The sequence below is a fragment of the Hoplias malabaricus genome, chromosome 1 (assembly GCF_029633855.1).
Source record: "Hoplias malabaricus isolate fHopMal1 chromosome 1, fHopMal1.hap1, whole genome shotgun sequence".
NCBI classification, from domain to species: Eukaryota; Metazoa; Chordata; class Actinopteri; order Characiformes; family Erythrinidae; genus Hoplias; species Hoplias malabaricus.
The window spans coordinates 62,468,323-62,492,493 of NC_089800.1; the positions used below are offsets into that span (position 1 = coordinate 62,468,323).

A 24,171-nucleotide genomic window follows, 5' to 3' on the forward strand; every position below is an offset into this window, starting at 1 on the left:
ATCTGGTCTCAGTTGATAGTAGCTGGTGCTCATTCACTAGTATTTCTATTTGGAATTAAAGCATTACCTCTGATTTCATTTTATGGACTGCTTACTTGATAATATCTGAGGTTCATTAAATAGTATAAGGTTTTCATGCAATACCTGATCATTTCTGGTTCTCCCTCGGTATATGGTGCTCACATGATATTATTTTGGGGTCACTTGATAGTTTGAAGTGATCACACGATAACACCTGATTGTTATTTGATAGTATTTGGACCCATTTGATAGTTTCTGGTTTTTGTTGAATATTAAAACGCCTGGGTGCTTTCTCAGTAGAATCTATGTCTAACTTAAAAAGTATCTGGTGCTGACTCAATAGTACCTACTGTTGTTAGAGTATCTGGTGCTCACTTGATAATGCTCATTTGAAAGTACCTTGAGATCTCTTGGTCCCGGTGCTCACAAGATAGTATCTGGGGTTCAACTTTATTTTCCTGACATTCATTTAGGGGCTGTGTAAAATGTATTTAGCTTTAGTTGGTTGAGTATAGTGAGTTTTAAAGTGTTTCTGAGCTGTGTTAAGTGAATGAATGTGTGCTCTTGGGGTTTACGGATCCCTCCCTCGAGTCCCTCACATGATCCAGAGCTGAGAGAGAGAGAGAGAGAGAGAGAGAGAGAGAGGAAGGAGACGTGCGTAAAGCAGCCTGCGGAGACACGACCGCCTCGAGACGAGTCCGCTATGCGCTCTTTAACTTTATTCGGCGTCTTTTTGACGTTCGTGGGCTTTGTCGGAGCCCAGACACCGTGGATTCAAAAGAAGGTACATTTATTTACCTTTATATTATGGTGAGGGTAATGTATATGGAGTGTATGTGTGTAGTTCCCCAACTACTCTCTCTCTCTCTCTCTCTCTCTCCCTCCCTCCCTCAGAGACATTATAGTAGATGATTTAGTGATGGTGGTAGTGTAATAGGGAATGTTCTATCAAGAACATCTGTAAGTTTTTTTTTTTTACAGCAACAAACCAAAGGGACGAACCAGTTTCAACACTGCTTTATTTCATTAGTCATGCAGTGTTGTGTAATTGAATTGTGGTCTATGGCGATGTATCAAGTAATGTTTTCAAATGTACAGCAACATAGATCCTTGACTGTAGCTTAATACACATTCCAGAATCATTATTACCTTTTTGGCTGCATTTTCGAGGTAAATTTGAGGTAAATCACACGTTTGATGTGATCAATGTGATCACCAGCATCTCAGGTGGCTAAGACATCATCTACAGAGCACAGACCGCATTTTTGTTTAGTCTCTCTCTCTCTCTCCCCCTCCCTCCCTCCTCGCCTTGTTGCCATGGTAGCGCACTCCTCTTCATCAATCCCCCAATGGAGATCTTGATATTTATAGATCTGGAAGAGATTCCCATTGACTCTTTCTCAAAGAATCCCAGGAGAGTTTATCAGATTGGCAATGTGCCCTTTAAAGTGTAATGTAATCCATGACTAAGGCAAACTCTCTGTGTTTGTGTGAAATCAGTCTTGTTACAGGAGCTCTATCTCTCTTTCATATCTGGACTGTTCAAACTTTGCTTTAGCCCTTTATCTTTCACTGTCTTTGTGCCTACACCTACTCTGTATTCAGGATCTCAGTGAGAAGATGTAATTAAAGTGGTGGACTCAGACGTAACGCAGGCCAGGGCCATCAGCAGCCCAAGTGCAATTTTCTCGGTTATTATCTTCCCTGAGATTATGTTTTGTTTATGTTGTGTGATTATGTGTAGCAGAACAGGCTTGGTTCATTGGTCCATAGCCATTTTGCATCCTGTTCTAGAAGTACTCCAGGGGACGGCATTCCTTATGGGTGGGGCTGACCTACTGTAGGTACAATATTTTTCACGTCATATATGGTTTATGAACCAAATTGACAGTAATTGTTGCCTATAGAATCTGTATTAATATTTACATTGTACACTGAAACTTGTTTTAAAAAGTGTAAATTGAGTTTTTTTATAATTAGTGACATGCTTAATGATCATTGTACAACTGTACAATAACATTTGACTGGACCTTGTTCTGACAAGCATCTGAGCTCAGAGGGAACCTGGACACTAACCTATTTGTACTCGCTAGGATACACATTCTGTCTGAACACAAAGCACTTTTGTGTGTCGCACTGGATAAGAGCGTCTGCTAAATGCTATAAATATAAATGTAAATGTGCTTGTAGGTTTAGAACCTGGAGTGAATTAGTGAAAACAGAAAACCAAATTGAACTTTGAGACCAAACAAGAGACAATCAATAAGACTTCCATGTACCCTTTATGTTTCACAGCAGGGATATCTACAGAGTCTACTGATCATTTCTAGTGCAATATGACGTTTTTCCCAGTCACTACCTCACAACTAAACATTAATGTATCTATATGTGTCAGATTTTCCTGAGACTGTATCATTTCCTCAGTTTCGATCATTCTTTCCTCAGTCCAATTTCCATAAGCTGCGAAATTACCAAACTTGTTTTGAATACCTAGTTTTTTGGCATTTATATAAATCCCCCATGTCTGTCTGTAGTTGTTTATTCCACCATTCATACTCAATTTAAGGAGCATATTAGCACTGACCTTTTTTTTCGCACATAAATATTTGCCAATGGTATATCATTCTGAAAGGCACGGTAACATAAGGAGCCTGTTTAATTCTGAGGAATAAAGAGTGTTTGGACAATGGTAATGAAATGTAATATTAATATTAGACCAAATAATGTAATGGATGAAAGTGGGCAATGGAAATACAAATGGACTCTGTAAAGCAGTATTCACAACATGATTGGAGGCCATTGAGCCTGGCAGAATGCGAGCTCTCTTCTGTGAATAACTACCAGATGCTACTTCCCTGTACTTAATGCTCTGGAAATTTCAGTTGCCTTGTGTGGTCACACTTGACCACATAATTACTCACCAGGCAAATGCAATGTATAATTTCCCTTACAAACATGAACCAACATGCTCTCTCTAAACACTGTTGTTAACTATCACAGCCATATGTCCTTTCTGACAACTTACCATGCCTCATCTAAATACAGAAAGTGGAAGTGAAAAGAGAAACATTTGTCTTTCTCAACACAGTGGTAGAAATGAGGAATATGTTTACTAGTAAATTTAGAAAAAGATTTTAAGGCAGATTTCTGCTGCAAATGTTCACTGGTAATAACTTCCTATTTCCTATATGATTATATGCCCTGTGTGTATTGCATTTGTGATTGGTTTAATGCTTTAAATTTTATAGGAAGGTCTTTGCAAATCAGCAGTGGTTAGTAACATTAGTAAAAATGAAACTACATTAGAAATACATTAGAAAGAATTAGCAACGTTGAATCTTAGTATGTATAAATCTATTTTATAAAACTATTTTAGTTTTAACCTTAGGAGATTTACTGAGCTGACTGAGCTCTCTACTAAAGCTAACATGCTGTTCTACAGGAAACAGTGACATGTTGCAGCACCTTTCCGTTTCTGTTAGATTTCCCAGGAAATTGCATCACATTAAAAGGGCTTGAGATTAATCATTGGGTTGAATCATTTAACCATAGAGGTGTTAAAAGTGTTTGGCCATTAATGTGGCTCAAATAACCTAAACAAAGAAGCCTGCCTACACTGGGCACAAGGCAGGAATATACCCTGACACCCTGGCGATAGTCCACCACAGGACACCACACACTCAACCAGCAAACCCATGTAGACACAGTGAGAACACCATCAACTCCTCACAGAAAGTGAAATGAGATGAAGTGAAGATGTGCTAGCAACATTGCGTGTATTGCCACCAGGCCACTCAGTAAAATACATTTGGATGCCTAATGAAATTGGAATCATGTTTGCTTGAGGGAATATATAGTCATTGGACATTATGTACAAATATATGTACAAATAAATCATTCTGGCATTATTGAATTGTTAGACATACTCCCCTACTACTCATGTATACAGTGTATTACTGGGATATTCAGTCAAGTACCTGAAATTATAATGACTAACCTTTAGATTGTGGGTTCCCACTCCAGGTGAATGTCTGTGAGGAGTTTGGTGTGTTTTGCCTGTGTCCATGTGGGTTTCCTCCAGGTGCTTCTGTTTCCTCCCATGGTCCAAAAACACATGTTGGTAGGTGGATTGGCTAACCAAAAGTGTCTGTAGGTGTGAGTGTGTGAGTGAATGTGTGTGTGTGTGTGTGTGTGTCACCCTGTGAAGGACTGGCGCCCCTCCAGGGTGTGTTCCAGGGTAGGCTTCGGACCCAATACAAACATGAACTGGATAAGTTGTTACACTGTCTCCACTGTGTGTTCATGTACTGTCCCTTTAAAACCATGCTACCAAGCTGTAGTCACATGATTCTGCCTCTATTTGCCACATGGAGGCAATCTAAACGCTCAAGCAACTAGTACCAAAGAAAAACACAAGTAAAAAAAAAGAAAAAAAAAAAACGTTTCAGTGAACAAAGCACAATCACACACCAAATATAAACAGTGCTCTGAAAACAAGACACGAACAAGCTCCCAGCGACATTAGAAAAAATATCCCAACTTTAATACTGGAGCATATTTACAGTACCAGCCTCGTCACTGAACTATGAGGGTCAAAAATACAAAAACAATATAATCGTTCATTAATTGTAATCGTGGTCAAATGTACAATTAATCGTGATATTGATTTGTGTTCATATCGCCCAGATCTATTCACGCATATGTGAATTGAGCCTTTTTTACTTTATTACATCTTCCCAAACAACACTTATCAACACTGAATAATGCTGGCCTTGCACCAAACTACTTTTCAAGCTTGGAATAAGAATTTGGAATAAAATCACTTCAGTCTTGCTAGACTTGGAGCGCGCCCATCATTTTGATTGTTTGGTGTAAGGTGGTCAAGACAGCTGTTTAACTTTCTAGTCTTTTTCTGGTCTTGACCTTCAGAAAACATCAAGTGTGTTTAAGATGATTACATGTTTTTAGTCTTTGCTCATGTAAATAGTGACCCTGTGGCTAAAAATGTTCTTTATATGCGAGAGGCTGCCAGAATTTTCAAATCTTCTAGTGTTTGTTTAGCATAAGATGAACTGTAAAAACTTCTTATTTAAAGATGAGCTGTAAAAGATATTCTCTCTCTCTCTCTCTCTCTCTCTCTCTCTCTCTCTCTCTTTCTCTCTCTCTCTCTCTCTCTGTCTCTCTATCTCTCTCTCTCTCTTTCTTTCTCTCTCTCGCTCTCTCTCTCTCTCTCTCTCTCTCTCTCTCTCTCTCTCTCTCTCTCTCTCTCTCTCTCTAGTTGTATCACAAAGCCAGTACCCTGAGCTCCGAAGAACTGCTCAATGTTATGGGCAACACAAAAATTGACCGGATGTGGGATAAGGACCTGAAGCCCATGCTGGTGGTGCGTTACCCAGGTTCTGCAGGAAGCCAGGCAGTACGGCAGGTGTGTGTTTGTGTGTGGTAGTCAATAAATGAGATGGTAACACTACTTTAAGGTCTGCTTCTTTCAAATTACTTTTAGCAGCAAACAGTAATGCCATTAATGATTAACATTACTCAGGCAATAATTATCAGAATTTACATTGGACAGACATGGCAGAAAACACTAGTAAAAGTCACTTTTCAGTTTTAAGTGTATTCTGTTTTCAAGAGAAATTATAAATTAATGGCGTAACTGCAGTTGATAGTTTAAAGAAAGCCATCTGAGCATTATTTTTTAAGTGTTTCCAATGAGTGTAATATGGACTGAAAGAACGTGATGGTATTTGAATACCATCTCTCTCTTTCTCTCTCTCTCTCTCTCTCTCTCTCTCTCTCTCTCTCTTTCTCTCTCTCCCCCCCCCCTCTCTCTCTCCCCTCTCTCTCTCTCTCTCTCTCTCTTTCTCTCTCTCTCTCTCTCACCCCCCCCTCTCCCCCCCCTCTCTCTCCCCCCACTCTCTCTCTCTCTCTCTCTCTCTCTCTCTCTCTCTCTCTCTCTCACCCCTCCCCCCCCTCTCTCTCTCCCACCTCTCTCTCTCTCTCCCACCTCTCTCTCTCTCTCCAGCAAATAAAGTCTACTCTAGGGTCACTGAATGCTGGCTGGGATGTGACAGAGGATCACTTCCAAGGCCACACACCATACGGACAGATGCCATTCACAAACATAATCGCCACCCTCAACCCTGCTGCTAAACGACAGCTAGTGCTGGCCTGCCACTACGACTCCAAGTACTTTCCTCCTCAGTGGCATGGGAGGGAATTCCTCGGGGCCACTGACTCAGCTGTACCCTGCTCCATGATGTTAGAGCTAGCCAGAGCTCTGGACACTGACCTGAAAACTCTAAAGGTGAGGGAGATGGACACTGTCATAACAGACTTTTTATCTCAGAAATGGTAACATTTTAAAACATTAACTCTGTTTTAGCTTCTTCAGGAGCCCTTGTCTAGGATGGGCAGCATGTTAGATGCAGGGTCATCCATGATAAGGCCTCTGAGAGAATAATTGGACTAACTCACTGTGTTGGTTGGGGTGACCCACTCATTACATGTGATGCAAGGCATACAAATGTATATTAGCCAACATATCGTAACTCTTTGTTTATTAGTTGGCCTCGATTTAGCCCCTCAACTAACCCCCCGGAGCATTTTAAAATGCAAGATAAAACACATTTAAATTGAAATGCAGGAGGTTACAAATGTATGGATCCATCATACCTGATAAATGCTGGTTATTATTTAGAAATTGAAATAAATAATGCATGTGTCCATTGTTTATTTCCTCAACTGTGCAGTTTCTGCCATTGGCCCCTATTTCAGGGTGGAGATTGTTGATCAGGAAGCAAATGCAAACAGGATGCTTTGACGGCCCTGCTATTCTTCTTACTGTGGTGTAGGTCTCTGATATCCCTGAGCTTCATCTGAGCCATGCATTCCCAACACACACATCCAGACACACCCTGTTACCAATTTCAGAATAGCTGCTGCCGTCTGCATTCCCATGGTTCCCTAAGATGACCTGCCATGAATTTCTCTTGAGTGTAACAAGTCCACCCTTATGAAGTACAGCAGAGTAAGGATTTCTCAGGCTCTGAGATATTCATTCATTCATTCATTCATTCATTATCTGTAAGCGCTTATCCAGTTCAGGGTTGCGGTGGGTCCAGAGCCTACCTGGAATCATTGGGCGCAAGGCGGGAACACACCCTGGAGGGGGCGCCAGTCCTTCACAGGGCAACACAGACACACAGATACACATTCACTCACACACTCACACCTACGAACACTTTTGAGTCTCCAACCCACCTACCAACGTGTGTTTTTGGACTGTGAGAGGAAACCAGAGCACCCAGAGGAAACCCACGCGGACACAGGGAGAACACACCAACTCCTGTTTTATTCAGCAAAAAAAAAAAAAAAACAAATATAACTCTTCTTACGAGGTATAATTAAATTGCACACATATATAATATTTTACTGTGATTCGATCTCTCAGAGTAAAATCTCATACCTCTCTTTTTTCAGCAAGATCAGTCCATCCACATCTTTATACAGTGGGATGCAGTAATAGTACCGCAGTGCATTACCAAAACATATTTGAGAATTTAGTCATTCATTCATTATCTGTAACCACTTATCCAGTTCAGGGTCGGGGTGGGTCCGGAGCCTACCCGGAATCACTGGGCGCAAGGCAGGAACACACCATCGAGGGGGACACCAGTCCTTCACAGGGCAACACACACTCACACCTACAGACCTTTTTGAGTCACCAATCCACCAACCAACGTGTGTTTTTTGACCGTTAGAGGAAACCAGAGCACCCAGAGGAAACCCACGCAGACACGGGGAAAACACCAAACTCCTAACAGTCAATCACCTGGAGTGTGACTTGAACCCACAAACTCCAGGACCCAGGAGCTGTGTGACTGCCGCCCAAGTTGTGCATACAAATTAAATTAATATAGTGCAGCAGGTATTGTTGACGTCACACAGTTACAGGACAATGGGGATTCAACCCAAGCTCAGAATGATTGCCTGTGAGAAATTTGGTGTGTTCTCCCTGTGTCTGCATGGGTTTCCTCCCATGGTCCAAAAACACACATTGGTAGGTGGATTGGTGACTCAAAAGTGTCCGTAGGTGTGAGTGTGTGCTGCCCTGTGAGGGTGCCCCCTCCAGGGTTTGTTCCTGCCTTGCGCCCAGGAATTCTGGGTAGGCTCCGGACCCACCATGACCCTGAACAGGAAAAGAGGTTACAGACAATGAATAAATGACTAAACTCTCAAATATGTTTTTGTAATGCACTGCAGAACTATTACTGCATCCCACTGTATAAAGATGTGGATGGACTGATCTTGCTGAAAAAAGAGTGGTATGAGATTTGGTACCTTTACCATTTGTACCTTTAGTGACCAGTAATGTACCTCTACCATATCTTTTTTTTCTGAGAGTGTAGGTGTGGGTGTGTGGTGCTCTGTGAAGGACTGGTGCCCCCTCTAGGGTGTGTTCCTGCCTTGCACCCAGTGACTCTGGGTAGGCTCCAGACCCATTGCATCCCTGAACTGAATAAGGTGTTTCAGACAATGAATGATGTATTTAAAAAACAAAAGTGATTCATTACCATACAACAAACTTATCAGGTATCACTGAATTGCCAGGTTTAGTGCTTTCTCTAACTTCACCAACTCATCTGTTATTTTTCAGTCCTTTTGTGATCTGAATAACAGGTCTGAACTCTGCAGTTCTGTGTTACTCCAGCATTGGGATTTGCCGGATATATAAGTGGCAGTTACTGTCTTTGGAGGGCAAAGGGGAATGTTTATCTGACAGCATGACAATGAGCCTGACTTCACTGGAGAAACCACAAGAATTCTGATGTGTCATCAGGAGAGAAGGGAAGAGAGGAATACAAAAATAGGATGCCCACAGAAGGCCAGCCAACCAACAATTTCCACATAATTAAGCTACATTTATATAAAACACAGTGGTTAAACCTCCATTAAAGAAACAGTTGTTTTCTGCAGTTGATTCATTCTTACATTATACAACAGCCATTATCAGATATACAGGTTGTAACTGAATTAGCCTTGATATATATACGCCAGAGGGAGTAAAACTCAATTTGCTGAAATGTATGGCATTCCTATCAGTTAATTTGCATGCATGCAGATGCAATATCACATGTTCACCAGAAGATGTCAGTGTGAGCTTATATGGGCTGTGTGTTTTTCTCAGGACTCGGACTCAGACTTGTCTCTGCAGCTGCTGTTCTTTGATGGAGAAGAGGCTCTGTTTCAGTGGACCTCCACTGACTCACTGTACGGCTCTCGACACCTGGCTAGCAAGATGGAGAGCACTGCCCATCCCCAGGGGGCTACAGACACCAACAAGCTACATGCCATTGTACGGTTCTCTTTCTTACAAATACGCACACTGTAACACACACAGCTGTTCTTGTAGACACAAACAAAAGACTTGTTTGTACATGTTGATTAATTCATGTTATGTTAGAAACATTAGACATGAGACATGATGAAATCCCTTCCCCGTTTTTAAGATTCGTTGTCCCATCATAGCTACGAATAGGATTTTCTGAAACATTGTTAAAGGCACATTTTGAAAAGCTTTTGGCCTCCAGGTTTGGGTGCTAATGAATACAGACATTGCCACAAGAATACATAGGTTTTGCAATCCACGATAACGGTTTGCACCCCCGGTTTTGAAAATGAAAATTCCTATGCCCCCCCAAAAAATGATTTGACAAAAGTTTCTTCAGTTGAATCATGTTTCTATTTAGAACCATGAGTAATATTGCTGTATTAGGGACACCATTCCTTAGATGAATAGAGAGTGTTACAGTAATCTAGGGTGACCAGATCTGAGATGGTGAAAAAGAGGACACGTCTAGGTGGGTGGCGGGGGTGGACGACTACTGACGTGCAGACTGACCAATTAAATGTTTACAGTGAAGGTTATCGACCAATAACCGTAGCTCTACAGCCAGACCGTCCAATCAGAAGATTTTAGATTACTTCGCCAGATTTTAGCCTTCTCACTCAAGCGAACCAATCGGAGTAGGGGAGGGCGGGACTAGTTTGTGAACGAAACGCTTCTCGAAATTCTATGTAAAAAATCCCAGACGTTTGTGAAATTCCCCCGGACATTTCTTTAAGACTAAAAAAGAGGACATGTCTGAGTAAAAGAGGACGTCTGGTGGGTCTTTTCAAGGGGGTTTATGGCTGCTATATTGCGGATATTGAGGGAAAATCCAGGAAAACCGTGAAAGATGAATAGCGAAAAGTATTTTTTTATTATTATTTACATGTATTGGCCTGTAGGTGACAACATATATCATTTACAAGTATTTCTTACGTACAATACATGTATTGTTCATGTCCACATCTGAGTGTAATTTACTGACGCTAAATCACAGCTTAGGAATTACTCTATTAAAGAAACTGGTAGGATATCACATGTAGTTCCAGCTGAAAAAACATTATAGAATGACTGTTTAATGCAAAGGGTGGGTTTTAAAAGTAAAATATATATATAATTCCTCTACTTAGCGGAAATTCGTTTTTCTTGGTGGTCTTGGAACGCATCCCCCGCGAAAAACGAGGGATCACTGTATATGAGTTCTGTGTAGCATGTTTTTGAAAATGATGGACGATGTGTTGGACGTGGTTTTATTGCACAATTTTGAAAACGTCTCTAAATAATTTTAAAAAAGAACTTTGTGGTCCTATTCGTAGCTATGATGGGACAATGAATCTTTAAAACGGGGAAGGGATTTTATCATGTCTCATGTCACAAAGTTCTTTTTTAGTTTTTAAAATTATTTAGAGACGTTTTCAAAATTGTGCAAAAGAACCACGTCCAACACACCGTCCGTCATTCCTGAAGAACCCTTTCTTCATACAGAAATAACCTCTCTCAGTGCAAATGGTCGTGAACTCATGGTTATAAATAGAACAATTGTGTTTGTGCTAAAAACCCTTTATGTTGAAATTCCTATGGAAATTTTGTGTTTGCCATGTGTTTAAAAAAGACTGAAAAAGCATGTGCCCATAGATGTTTAAGCGAAAGTATGTATTAATAACTGTTTTTTTTTTTTGGCCCTTATTATTAATAACTATGTTAAATATATTCTTTTTTTTACTGCTGTTACTCACTTGCCTGTTGCAGACTGCAGAGCAGTGATTATTATGTTAATTACACTTTGTACCTTGCACATCTAAGACACTCAGGCCTCCGTGTGGAGTCTTCTTCCCATGAGGCAGTGCTGCGGACTGTGGGCAACACATGACATCATGTCTTTTCTCAAAGACTGGTGGGAAACAGAGGCTTTGAAAGCTTATCTAAAAGAGCGAAACACACCAACGCTGTTTAGGAAAGGTTTTCTTTACCCTCTCTCATGCTCTTTCTGTCTCTCTTCTGCTTTCTTTCATTTTCTTTTTTTTTCTTTCTTTCTGCCCACTTCCTCTGTGTCTCGCCCTTTTCCTTTTTCGTAAACAGGATCTTTTTGTCCTCTTGGATTTGATCGGTGGTCCCATGCCCCGCTTTGGTAACCAGTTCTCCAATACTGCCAGATGGCTCTCCAGACTCCAAAATATTGGTGAACTATTTATTTCCAATTTAATGCTCTTGCTCTTTTTTCCTGTGCCTCCTACTCTCCCCAATAACACCCACCCCCCAATCTGACAGAGTGTCCTATTCTCTCCCAATCCTCCTCCTGTCCTTCATACTTAAAGCAGATGTTATGGATCATGGAGGAGGTTTTATAGCTGTACATGGAGACTGGAACCCTCTGCAATTTTAAACAAATGTAAAAAATTATACAATGCCCGTAGAATGAATTGGGCCATTTCAGGTTGTTATTAAGCTTAATGTTTATCATTGTTTGTTCATAAACTCAATTGAACCATAGTGTTTGACATAATGCTTTATCTTTTCGATTATTTTTCACTTATATTTCACAATGAACTGACTAATGAATGGAGCCTAATTCCTTTCCCTTGACATATCTTATCTGCATTCCGTGTGGTCATTACAGACTTGGCCGTACATTAACTGTTGTATCTGATTGTGTCCAGAGAGGCGCCTGCATGCACTAGATCAGCTGAAGGATCATCCTAATGTGGTCCAATACTTCTGGCCTGGTCTGCCTGTGGGTCCAGTTCAGGATGACCACATGCCTTTCCTCAGCAGAGGTAATAAAGCGACACCAGTTTGGTTTCACAGCCTTCCTTTTAACAGAAACAACAGAGGTCACATTCAGAACAAAAGCTGCTTGTCACAAAAACCTACTGTATGGAAGAATGATGTCATGTCCAAGAAAGGTCATGAGAAAGTCCTCTGGGGTTTTCTTGGCACTTTTATTTAGTATTTGGATATACACCATCAACTGTAACACTATTAACACTTCCTTGTCTTTACACTTGTCCAATTTTACAGCTCCACTTGCCATATAGGAGCACTTTGTAGTTCTAAACTTGCAGGCTGTAGTCCATATGTTCATCTGCGTACTTCATTAGCCTACTTTCACCTTGGTCAGGACCATCACTGTATCATTCTCAGTGCTGCAGTTAAGAGGATATCCAGCACAAACTTGGCAAGGTGTAGCAACAAGATAAGTGTGTCTAATATAGCGGAGAGTGACCAGCCTGGGTCTGATGCAGTCATGCCAATGCAATACAGGTTACCAGTCATTTGTGCAAACTTTAACTTGCTGGTAGTCTCGTATTGCCAGACTCTCTAGGGAGCCGCCTGATACTGCAGGAAAAGGAATTTGACTGATGCCCAAAGGACCAATCACAAGTCTGCTATTATGGTATGACAAGCAGAAGGAGGCAGAGAGCCAATCAGAATTCAACTGGAAGAGTCCTGACAGTGAGGCCAACTTAATGCACTGAAATGATCAGACTCTCCATCAACATGTGGGCTATGAGACTAGCTGGAAATATTAATGTAACTTACTTACATTTTTTAATCAATAACATAATAATTCTAATAACATGGATATTAGGGAGTACATTTTAATTGGATAAAATTTATATGCTGTCAATGTGCTGCAAACTGGTGATGAGAGCAGTTATTGAAAACGGTTTATTAACTGTTTATTAAAGTTATAATACTTTTATGCTGTTCCCCAGTGTTTTAAATACTAATTAGGTATGACTGATTTTAGTCTCTGTCATCATTACTTCAGAAAGCAGCCCCTCATACCACAGTGCAACATCCCCTCATAGTTCAATGTCACCTGAGCAAAGAAAATGTGCTTTTTTATCAGCCTTATATATTCCCCATTACAACTGTTACAACAGGACCCATGCACAAACAGTGTATCGTGTACAAATGTGCTTTTTACATGATGGTTTATTGTAGGAGCCAGTTTGAAAGGAAAGAAAAGTTTCTGAGGGAGACGAGTGGCACTGCAGTCCAAGCATTAACCCTATGGTATCATGCTTCAACCCTCCCAGGCCGGAAGTCCAAGAAAGTACAATTGGCCTCTTCTCCCACAATCAGTCAGCATCCTGCTAGCCAGTGCAGGTGTATATTATCTAAGATAACATATCTGGGCAGTTGTTGCTGTCCTGCGAGCACATCTCTCTCATGGTGTCGTATTAGCAATTTTGCTTGTGTCACCCTCACAGCTTGGTAGATTATTGTGACTAAGGTAGTCAATGACCAAATGGTGTAAATATTATGTAAAATAAAAAAAACTTAAACTCACTGACTCACAGAATTCTCCATATGCTTACAGGGGTCCATGTCTTACATCTTATCCCCACCCCATTCCCTTCTGTGTGGCATACCTTTGATGACAATGAGGACAATCTGGACCGTGCCACAATCGAAAACCTCAACAAGATCCTGCAGGTTTTTGTGCTGGAGTATCTTAAAGCGGAAGGCCAAAGTCCTCAGACCCCATAACGTCCTGCTACCTTAAAGTTAGTAGACTAATATCAACAAATTGACTCTGTGCTCTTTGTAATTTATGTATATTACACTGAAAGCTCATTGTGTTGTACTAGAGGATAAAATATGATTCCTGAGATAATGATCCTTTAATATTTATTCAGAAAATTTCAGTGGTGTACTGTTGTTACACAATTGTAAGACATTTCACTGCACATGTATTTAATTGCTATTACATGATACATTTTAATGGTGTATTAATTGTGTCTATAAATATTCTTGCTGCCAACTGATGATGGATTTATGTTGTAATATAACCAGAATGCATACTGTGTGCCTATATCTGTGCCAGAGAAAGAAGTATTCCTAATTCTGTGATCTGTGCCTCAGTCCATGGAAAAATACCATGTGTGGTTTTTTTTAAAAAGTCTTTAAGTAGAACCCTTTGTGTAAAGACCCATTTTCTAAATGGACATATCCTGAGCCATTAAAGCTCTGAAACACAACCTTTGTCTTATTTTCTGAAACTAACAGTAGTATATTAGACAAAAAATATATTAAATGTGTGTTTTGATATCATTCTAAAAATGTTTAATAACAGCAATATATTCAAAACAGAAACATTGAACCCTTTCAAGCCTGACACTTGAAATAATGATACAATAAAACACATTATGTGGCCCTTTAACTAAAAATCCTAATGTAGTTTTGGCTCATAAACATTTTGAGTGCATAATTTTTAGGCATTTACCAATATATTTTTTCTTTAATTGGTCTTTCATCTAGTTCACTGCATCAGTTAAAAAGTTCTTTAGACTTCTTTACAATTTTAATTTAATATTTATTTTAATTTTAATATTGATTGATTTGAATTAAATAATGAATAGCAGTTGATTGTCTATGTTCTTCAGATCTTGGAAAACATAACATTGAGCCGATGAAAAACACGGCTGCAGAGGTCCTTGACCTATTAGTACATTCTCTTCTTCTCTCTGACCTTTTTACATTTCATATACTGGTGATAATAAAAACACCTAAACCACAAAGGCTATTTTTTCCATATTTAGAGGAACTACAGCTGTTTCTGTTTCTGTCTGAACCTTGGTTTGAGGTACGAAGTCATTCTACAGACCTCCCATTCTCACCTGTATCATCATCCTCTTCCTCTGAATCTGAATCGCAAAACCTATGTCGACAACTAGGCCAACACATTTTGTACACACATTTTACTTGGTAAAATGGTCTAAATGTGTTTTGCTGCTGTAAAGAACAGATTTAATTTTCTAAATATTTATTATAATTAATTAGCATTTGAAAGGCAGAATACACTACATCTGTGAAAGGGAACAAAAATGCTTAGATTTACTGCAAGTAATATCTTACAAATCACACCTGGAAGTGCTTCATTTTAGCAAAAAGTAGTCTTGAGATTTTCTCCTGTGTTTTCTTGAAAATAGCAACACTTTTTAATGGTTTGGTAAATGCATGGAAAGGCTTCCTCTTCATTCACAGTTCAGTAGAGAACCCTTGCCCCAAAAGAATGGAAGTTTGTTTCACTGTTTCTCTTCATTAGATGATGAAAGAGCCACCTTCGAAGATCATGTGCCATATTTGATAAGTTTGGTTAGTGAGTTTTGGTTACCTTTGATATATGTCGTATAGGAATTTAGATTTGACCTGGCCCACAGATGACACAGAACCACATTTGAATTTAAAGAGCCATTCCAAGATGTAGTCAAACACACTATTGACCTACAAAGTGAACTCAAACTAATGCTAGTATTTCATAACTTTTTAGTTTTTATTAATGTATAAGTATATATTTCCTAAAATATGAGACCGGGAATATTTTTAGCCAATTTTAGATTCAGTATATATTTTATATTAGAGTTAATAACCATTTACAAACTGATACATGGTGTCAAGTGAGGTCTTAAACGCTTATGTAGTGTCTGTGTAGAATTTGTAGAAGATTTAAGAACTGTAAAATGGTTGTAATGTTAGATTGGATGGCTTCCATCTTGATATGAATGTACATTGGTTATACAAGGAAGCTAAGTGGGGTAACATTCCTGTATCAGTCTCCAGAGTGGACAATTCCTGGAAACCTCATATTATCTGTCTCAGTAAACAGTTATGTTTTTGTGGAGTACCCCCCCCCCCACCCCACTCCCCACCACGGAGCCTTTTAAAATGCAAAACACAACACGTTTAAATTGAAATGCATGAGGTTACAAATGTATGGATCCATCATACCTGATAAATGCTGGTTATTATTTAGAAATTGAAATAAATAATGCATGTGTCCATTGTTTATTTCCTCAACTGTGCAGTTTCTGCCATTGGCCCCTATTTCAGGGTGGAGATTGTTGATCAGGAAGCAAATGCAAACAGGATGCTTTGACGGCCCTGCTATTCTTCTTACTGTGGTGTAGGTCTCTGATATCCCTGAGCTTCATCTGAGCCATGCATTCCCAACACACACATCCAGACACACCCTGTTACCAATTTCAGAATAGCTGCTGCCGTCTGCATTCCCATGGTTCCCTAAGATGACCTGCCATGAATTTCACTTGAGTGTAACAAGTCCACCCTTATGAAGTACAGCAGAGTAAGGATTTCTCAGGCCCTGAGATATGACCTGTTTTATTAGCAAAAGAAAGAAAGAAAGATAAAAGTCTCTTCTTACAAGGTATAATTAAATTGCACATCCATATATAATGTTTTACTGTGGTTTGAGTAAAATCTCATAACACTCTTTTTTTCAGCAAGATCAGTGGGATATACAGTGGGATGCATTAATAGTACCGCAATGCATTACAAAAACATATTGGAAAGTTTATTGGTGTCAAAATGAAATCTATAAAGATGTGGAAATAAAGTGGTAAGTCATATACAGTCCTCACAGGTTCTGCACAAGTGGGTGAGCAAAATGATACAGATCTACCATCTTAGGTTGTGAGGATTCGGTTCATTTTTTACCTTTCCTTACAGGGAAAGACTCTGCAAATCAGTAGATAGTCACCCAGACTTATTAAAATGTTCATTTAATCATTTCATTCATTCATCATTCATTGTCTGAAACCACCGGAATCAGTGGGTGCAAGACAGAAACACCCGCTGGAGAGGGCACAAGTCCTTTGCAGGGCGACACACACATTCACTCACTAAGGACACTTTTGAGTCGCTAGTCCACCTACCAACGTGTGTTTTGAACAGGATCATCTGGAGGAAACCCATGCCGACATGGGGAGAACACACCAAACCCCTCACAGAAAGTCACCCGGAGCAGGACTGTTACTTGGGATTCTAGCCCCAAGTGAGCAAGCCGAGATGACAATAGCAAAAAAGGAACACACCCTGGATGGGGCACCAGTCCATCGCAGGGCACCACAAACCCACCTTTTCTCACATCTTCGGATGTTGAGTATCCAATTCTCCTAGGAACATGTGTTTTTGGACTGTGAGTAACCAGAAGAAACTCACACAGACCCAGGCAGAACACACCAAACACTAGCCCAAGAACCTGGAGCTCTGTGACAGCGATGCTACCTTCAACCCAACTGAACACCTATAGGAGTATCCTTTGAGCCATTAACATCACAACTGCAAGTAAAAGAAATATCTTTTGTACAAATGATGTTTCGTTGATCAGCGGACTTCTAGAATCTATTCCCAGACTCACTCGAGTCTGACCTAGTGAGTTATGTTTGCCAACACTTTATAAAATATTTTATTTAGGGGTTTCCTTCAAATTGATCACCCATCTTGCACGCACAATAGTTTATTTGTTCTATAAAAGAGGCTTAAATATCTCACAACATGAATATGGATCCCATACTACAGTGAGGCTAAGTTGATTTCACACTGCTTCTTGTGAAACCCAAAGCTGTGCCAGAATTGAAACTTGATTTCTTGTGCACCTGTCCTGGATGTAAAGACTCTCTCAGATTACCCTGAGTTTCTGCTCTTTGGCATTTAACAGTCTCAAGCATTTTGGGAATATACTCAATGAGAGTTTAAGAGTGTGCTTCGGTTTTTCACTGAAATGTGTAGGGTAGAAAATTTGCTTTCAAAGCTCAGTCTTAAAGGAGATGTTCATGATTTTAATCTGAATTTTTATCAAATTCAAATCAAATCAAATTTATTTGTATAGCACTTTTTACAACTGATGTTATCCCAAAGCAGCTTCACAGAATCCCAGTAAGAAAAAGTTTTGGCATGAAATGTAAAAATGTAAATAATGTAAAAGTGTAAAAATCCCCCAGGTGAGCGAGGCCAGGGGCGACAGTGGCAAGGAAAAACTCCCTCAGCTGAAGAACAAACCTTGGGAGGAACCAAGGCTCATAAGTTGTGACCTATCCTCCTCTGGTCAATCTACTGGTAATAATAGGAGTATGTGAGAACTTCAGTGTGGGGGCAGCTCCAAGGCACTTGGTGGTGGCTGGAGCATGGGGAGCTGGACTGAGGCGTGGAGGAGGAGCTCAACAATCATCCATCAGTGTCCAGCTGGACAGGTGGGCGGTCATTTACTTGGAAAAAGGTAAAGGGATGGAATTAGTTTTAATCTGTTTGTGTTTGTAAAGCAGAAAATGTGTACATTTCTAGAGTGTGGCTAATGACTCCAGCAGATCTGACTATGACAGCTTTAACTAAAAATAGAGACCCAGAAGGTCACACAGACAGAGGAGCATCCTGAAACACTGGCATCCCTCCACTCCACCGTCAACAAACCTGAGTGATGAAGTGTCTCAGTTTACTATAATTCCTTGTGTCCATGGACCCCCTGGATCTGCAAAAAGCTAAACTAAACAAATTAGTTTTTAGCCTAGATTTAAAGATTGCAACAGTGTCTGAGTCTGGAACATTTTCTGGAAGATCATTCCAGAGTTGGGGGGCTTTATAAGGAAAAGCTCTTTCCCCAGCTGAGACCTTCTGAATTCTGGGAAGGTTGTTTCCTTATCATTTGCTAGCTATCTAGCCTGCATGCTGGAAACAGATCTGATGTGAATATAAAGCCCTAGTGTAGTTAAAGAGTTAAAAAATAAACATATGGGCTCAGTCTGGCATGCTAGACATTCTCTCTCTCTCTGCTCACTATATCTGGAAGTGCTTAGTTGCCAGAGAGAACGCCAAATGTTGAAAATCATAAAAGAGACAAGGATATTGCTATATCCCTGCTCCATAAGTGGGTAATATTTCCGTATTTTGATGTTTCAGATTACTTAAGGTGGAACTGGCTAAATCCATGAAAGAAATCTCAGAGTGAAAATGATAATTAAAATAGACATGTTAAACTTAAGCCACATAGAAACAGCAAGCTTTCTTTCTTTAAATGCTCCATTCCACCTTAAATGATGCAGAGATTCTGAATGTAAACAAACCAGAGAGACCAGCTCATTGAAATTGCCTTGGAATTGCCTCCTGGGGTTGTGGCTTGGAGACCTGCTCTAGGTGACTCTCTGTGAGGAGTTGGTGTGTTCTCCCAGTGTCTGTGTTGGTTTCCTCCAGGTGCTCCAGTTTCCTCCCATAGTCCAAAAACACATGTTAGTAGGTGGATTAGTGACTCAAAAGTGTCCGTAGGTGTGAGTGAAATTGTAAGTATTTCGCCCTGTGTAGTACTGACACCCCCTACAGGGTGTGTTCCCTCCTCGTGCCCAGTGATTCTGGGCTGGACCCACCATGACTGGACTCAGCGGTTACAGACAACAAATGAATGAATGAAGGATCCAAATCTTCAATTCAGTGTTGTTGTGGGGTATTTTCTGACAGTAGAAAGATGGGCTGAAAGGCTTGTGGGCATTTGAAGATCCAAGACCAGAGCAGACCTTTATTTTCTCCTGTCTCTCATTTATCTAGATCTCATGATGACAGGGTTGGTGGTCTGCAAGGTGTTGCACTGTTGGTAGGAGCCCCAATTTCTCTGAGTGTTTTAATACTCTTAATTACTCCAGTTTGGGAAGATCGCGTTGCTGCACGTTGTTTTTTCATTAAGCATATTGTCGCTATCCCCCCAAAAAAACATGTATCTTCAAAATAGTATGTTTAAAGTGGATGGAAAAACCATCAAATGAAGTCAATATAAAAAGCTTTTATTCCAAGTCATTTTGGAGCTTTTCTATTGGTCTATTGGAGGTATTCTTTTTTCTTCTTGACACCAACAATATATTTCATTCATTTGTGAAAACTGTGTACACTTTTAAATCAGTATAAAGTAACACATTGTTTTTTTAATGGTTTCAATTGTTTTATCTATAGATGACATGCTAAAGGCAGGTATGATTTGCATCATTTTGGGTTATGACAGATCCTGAATCTTTCACTATCACATTAAACCCACATCAACACAGTTAAAATTAGTGAAAGGCTTTAGTTATGCAGGGCTCCTGAAGGCCTTATATTTTTGCTCTGCCTCTGCTTTGATGTGATTAAGGTTCAGACTCCCTTAAGGACTGATATTCCCCTCTGTCATTATAATAATTTGAATCTGCAAGTTGCTGCCTGAGTCCGTTCATTCTCTGTCAGTCCCTAATCTTTCTCAGTACCCTTGTGTGTGCTGGGTGTGCACTGAACTTAATACAATTCACCTGCAATTATGCCAGCAATTACCCTATGATTGAATGTTACAAACAGAAATTATCCCTATCTCCTGGTTCCTGAAGAGGAAAACAATCATTTTGGTCTATGTTATTGTCCTCTGCAAAAATTAGACATGTTGTTAGAAATTTCTGTTATACTTCAATGTTGGAATGTTTGTGGTTAACTACAACCAGAAACAAATGGGTTGTTATTCATTAAGGCACATATTTGAAGAATTATAACGATACACACAAATATGCATATTCTTATTTATACAAACTATATATATAAGGCTGGGACAGGGTAGTTTTAAACTAAAACATATTTAAATAATTAATTGAACAAAACTTCTGTCTGTGACATATTTGTATCAGTGCATCTAGGAAAGCCCTGGTGATCTATGAGCCAGGATGGGTTGATGCGAAGGGTCATAATCCCTTGATTAAATAGTCAGTTTGGTTTAAATGCCAGAGGGAAGGTGTAATAAAAGAGTTTCAGTTTCAGTGTACATTGATTGCGATATGTGAAGAGGTGTAATTGCAGATCCACTCTAGTTTCCTCTGCAGCTGTTAGACAGGACTGTGGGTGTTTGGGGTTACACTTATACTTGATGAGGCATGGTTTGTTTTTAAGTGGAGACAGGAGTGGATCCCACACAAATGCACCTGTTTCTTTAGGCTCACACCTGTGAAAAAAAGGCCTTTAAATGTGTGTGGGTGTGTCTAGGCCTGTCCTGACAAGGATACTACTACAATAGGCCAATCCATATTTACCCTGAGGAGTTCAACAACACTGTGTGTGAATTAATGTTTGTGTGTGTAAATGTTGTGCTCAGGCTTGCAATGTGTCCAAAAGCCAGACAATTGTCAAAATACTGCTCCATTTTAGCATTTAAATGGAGCGTTCATGTCTGGAAATGCTGCTGTTTCCTTAGGCTTTGAACTGCACGCTTTTTTTAACTCATGTAGATCATTAGGTTTGACATTCAGATATTCTGAACTGTTTATTTTTGTTGATTTTATTTCATGGTTAAAAAAAAATATATTGTGGGTTTTGTTTTTTGTGGCTTGTGTGTTTTTCCCCCTAAGAGGGCATCAGTGAGTCAGAACACACTAACTTCATTATATTGTTGAGCTTGATCCTCACTGTTCCAAAACTCAATCATTATTATTCATTCATTCATTCATTCATTCATTATCTGTAACCGCTTATCCAGTTCAGGGTCGCAGTGGGTCCAGAGCCTACCTGGAATCATTGGGCACAAGGTGGGAATACACCCTGGAGTGGGCATCAGTCCTTCACAGGGCAACACACACATTAACTCACACCTGCAGACACTTCTGAGTCACCAGTTCACCTACTAATGCATGTTTTTGGACTGTGGGAGGAAACCCACGCAGACACGGGGAGAACACACCAAACTCCGCACAGACAGTCACCCAGAGCGGGACTCAAACCCACAACCTCCAGGTCCCTGGAGCTATCTGACTGCTGCACCACAGTGCCGCCCTCACCATTACTAGCTATTAGGAAAATTTATATATTCATTAACTGTCCAATGTCCATTTGTCCAACTGTCCAATGTGATTAACTGACAAAAGCACAAATAAAATATTATTAATATTTTCACTGACCAACTTGATTGTGATTTGTAAATATAAACCAATTTAGAAACTGATGTCTCAAACTCACTTTAAATAAATAAATAAATTTTGGCAGAGCAGTGTTTAACTTTTGGAAACTAAGGACACACACTGTTGCAGTTTTGGCAAGTGGATTTTTTGCTATTATCCCCACGTATAAGATTTTAACATCTTAACACTTCATGGTCATTTTTGTATAATTAAGCAATAATACACAATAGGGAGTGCTACATGACATGACATATTGTCACTGGTGTGCTGCAGTTGTAGGAACAAGGGGCAGTGAAGAAAAAGACTTGCCTTGATTCGAGTTGAACACAGTCACAGACACCACACAGTGTTTTCCTGTTTTTTATTTCCTTGTGATTTTCTTTGGTCTACATATGAGAAAGCTCTAACAGGTCCACAGCACCACAGCTATTTACTCTGTTCAAAACAGGGCATGCGAATGGAAAGTGAACTAGTTCTCCACTGACTAAAAAAGTCCAGGCCATTATTATATAACAATGGCACTCCTGGAACGTCTCTCAGCCAATCACCCTGCAGGATCGGAAATACTTTTGTCATAATTTTACTCATTACGATGCACCGTTGATTTTCCATAGGACACATATCTAGATTAAACATAGGACCCTCAAGCACAAGCATTGTGTTTCTACAAAGACATAAAGACTTAGCACAGGCAGAATGAGGACTAACCGTCTGTTGCTGAAATAACCATGGACTTCCTAGAAAAAAAAGAAGCCTTAATGTCAATATATATCTCTCCAATATACCTACATCGCTGGTATTGTTACAAATATTTAAATCACCCATACAGTGATGCACCTTTTGCTTGTAACATTCTTAATGTTATATTTCTTTATATAGTCTTTCATTACTATAAACTCAATGTCTGACTTTCAGGTGGTATTACTTGATGCAGCAGTGGGATGTGTTAAGTGACAACAGCTATATTTATCACAGTAACATGACAGATTTATGTAAAGTAGATGGTGAAAGACATACATTCTTTGCAATCTTGCAGTGAGGAATGCTCTTTCAGAACTCTTAAAAAATATTTTATGAGGTTTGGCACAAAGTCACAAGCCACAAAACATTTTTACTCACAAAACAACAAAGACTTTGGGGCTGGGGGTAGGGCTTAAATATTCTATAACCCTTCAATTATTTTGCCCCATCCAAAATGTTTGGGGTTTACTGCAGGTATCCAATTCATATACAGTCCTGTTCAAATACAGTTTGTTAATTACATTAAAAACAATTTAATTGTAATTTGTGAAATTGTAATTGTAAAAACATTTCAAGAAAATTAAAAATGACAGATTCTTGTCAGATTGCATTTACAAAATGTCCCACATTTTCTGGAAAATGTGAAAGGTTAGGGTTGCTTTTTCAACAGAAGATTTATTAGAAGAATATTGCAGGAAAAAAAGCAAAGTTTCTTTTCATACCCATGTATTCATTGTCTGTAAATGCTTATCCAGTTCAGGGTTGGGGTGGGTCAGGAGCCTACCCAGGATCACTGGGCACAAGGCAGGAACACACCCTGGAGGGGGCGCCAGTCCCTCACAGGGTGACACATTCACACCTATAGAATGTGTGTTTTTAGACCTTGGGAGGAAACCCATGTTGACATGGGGAGAACACACCAAACAGACAGTCAGCCGGAGGCGGAGATGTGTGACTGTGACAGTACCTGCTGCACCATGGTATACAAATATATATATATTGTGTTGACACATTAAAGTATACTCCTGCACGAGAAATTTCTGTAATGTGTAAAGAGAAAACATTTTTCAGAATATTAACAGAACTGACAGAATTCGTAGAAGGACATGTTTAGTGTTTCCACGTCTTTCAGCTCAGTCCACACAGTGAAGTCCACTCTGTTTATTATTGCTGCTCTGCGCCTGAGGCTCCGGCGTGCTTGCCCTGGCTCCTCCCCCGATCCATGTGGGCGGGACCTCCTCGCTCCGGATTGGTCGAGCCTGGGTGTAATTTGACCCGTTGCCTCCCTCGAGACTCCTGTGACACGGCAAGTCTCGGCTGTGT

General features: G+C 39.9%; 1 protein-coding gene across 1 annotated transcript; it reads left to right on the forward strand.

Annotated features, from left to right (window-relative positions):
• The first annotated feature begins 649 nt into the window (after positions 1-649).
• Positions 650-14,420, forward strand: qpct (glutaminyl-peptide cyclotransferase). Its single transcript, XM_066680894.1, has 7 exons — positions 650-805; positions 5,300-5,446; positions 6,047-6,328; positions 9,212-9,379; positions 11,492-11,591; positions 12,070-12,186; positions 13,740-14,420. Exons 1-7 carry the CDS (start codon positions 725-727, stop codon positions 13,907-13,909), a joined length of 1,065 nt encoding a protein of 354 aa, XP_066536991.1. The 5' UTR covers positions 650-724; the 3' UTR covers positions 13,910-14,420.
• The last annotated feature ends 9,751 nt before the right edge of the window (positions 14,421-24,171 follow it).

Coding starts and splice junctions, on each gene's coding strand:
- qpct (XM_066680894.1), top strand. CDS start 725: ATGCGCTCTTTAACTTTATTCGGCGTCTTTTTGACGTTCGTGGGCTTT. Junction 9,380..11,491: donor CCAACAAGCTACATGCCATT/GTACGGTTCTCT, acceptor TTTCGTAAACAG/GATCTTTTTGTCCTCTTGGA. Junction 11,592..12,069: donor CTCCAGACTCCAAAATATTG/GTGAACTATTTA, acceptor GATTGTGTCCAG/AGAGGCGCCTGCATGCACTA.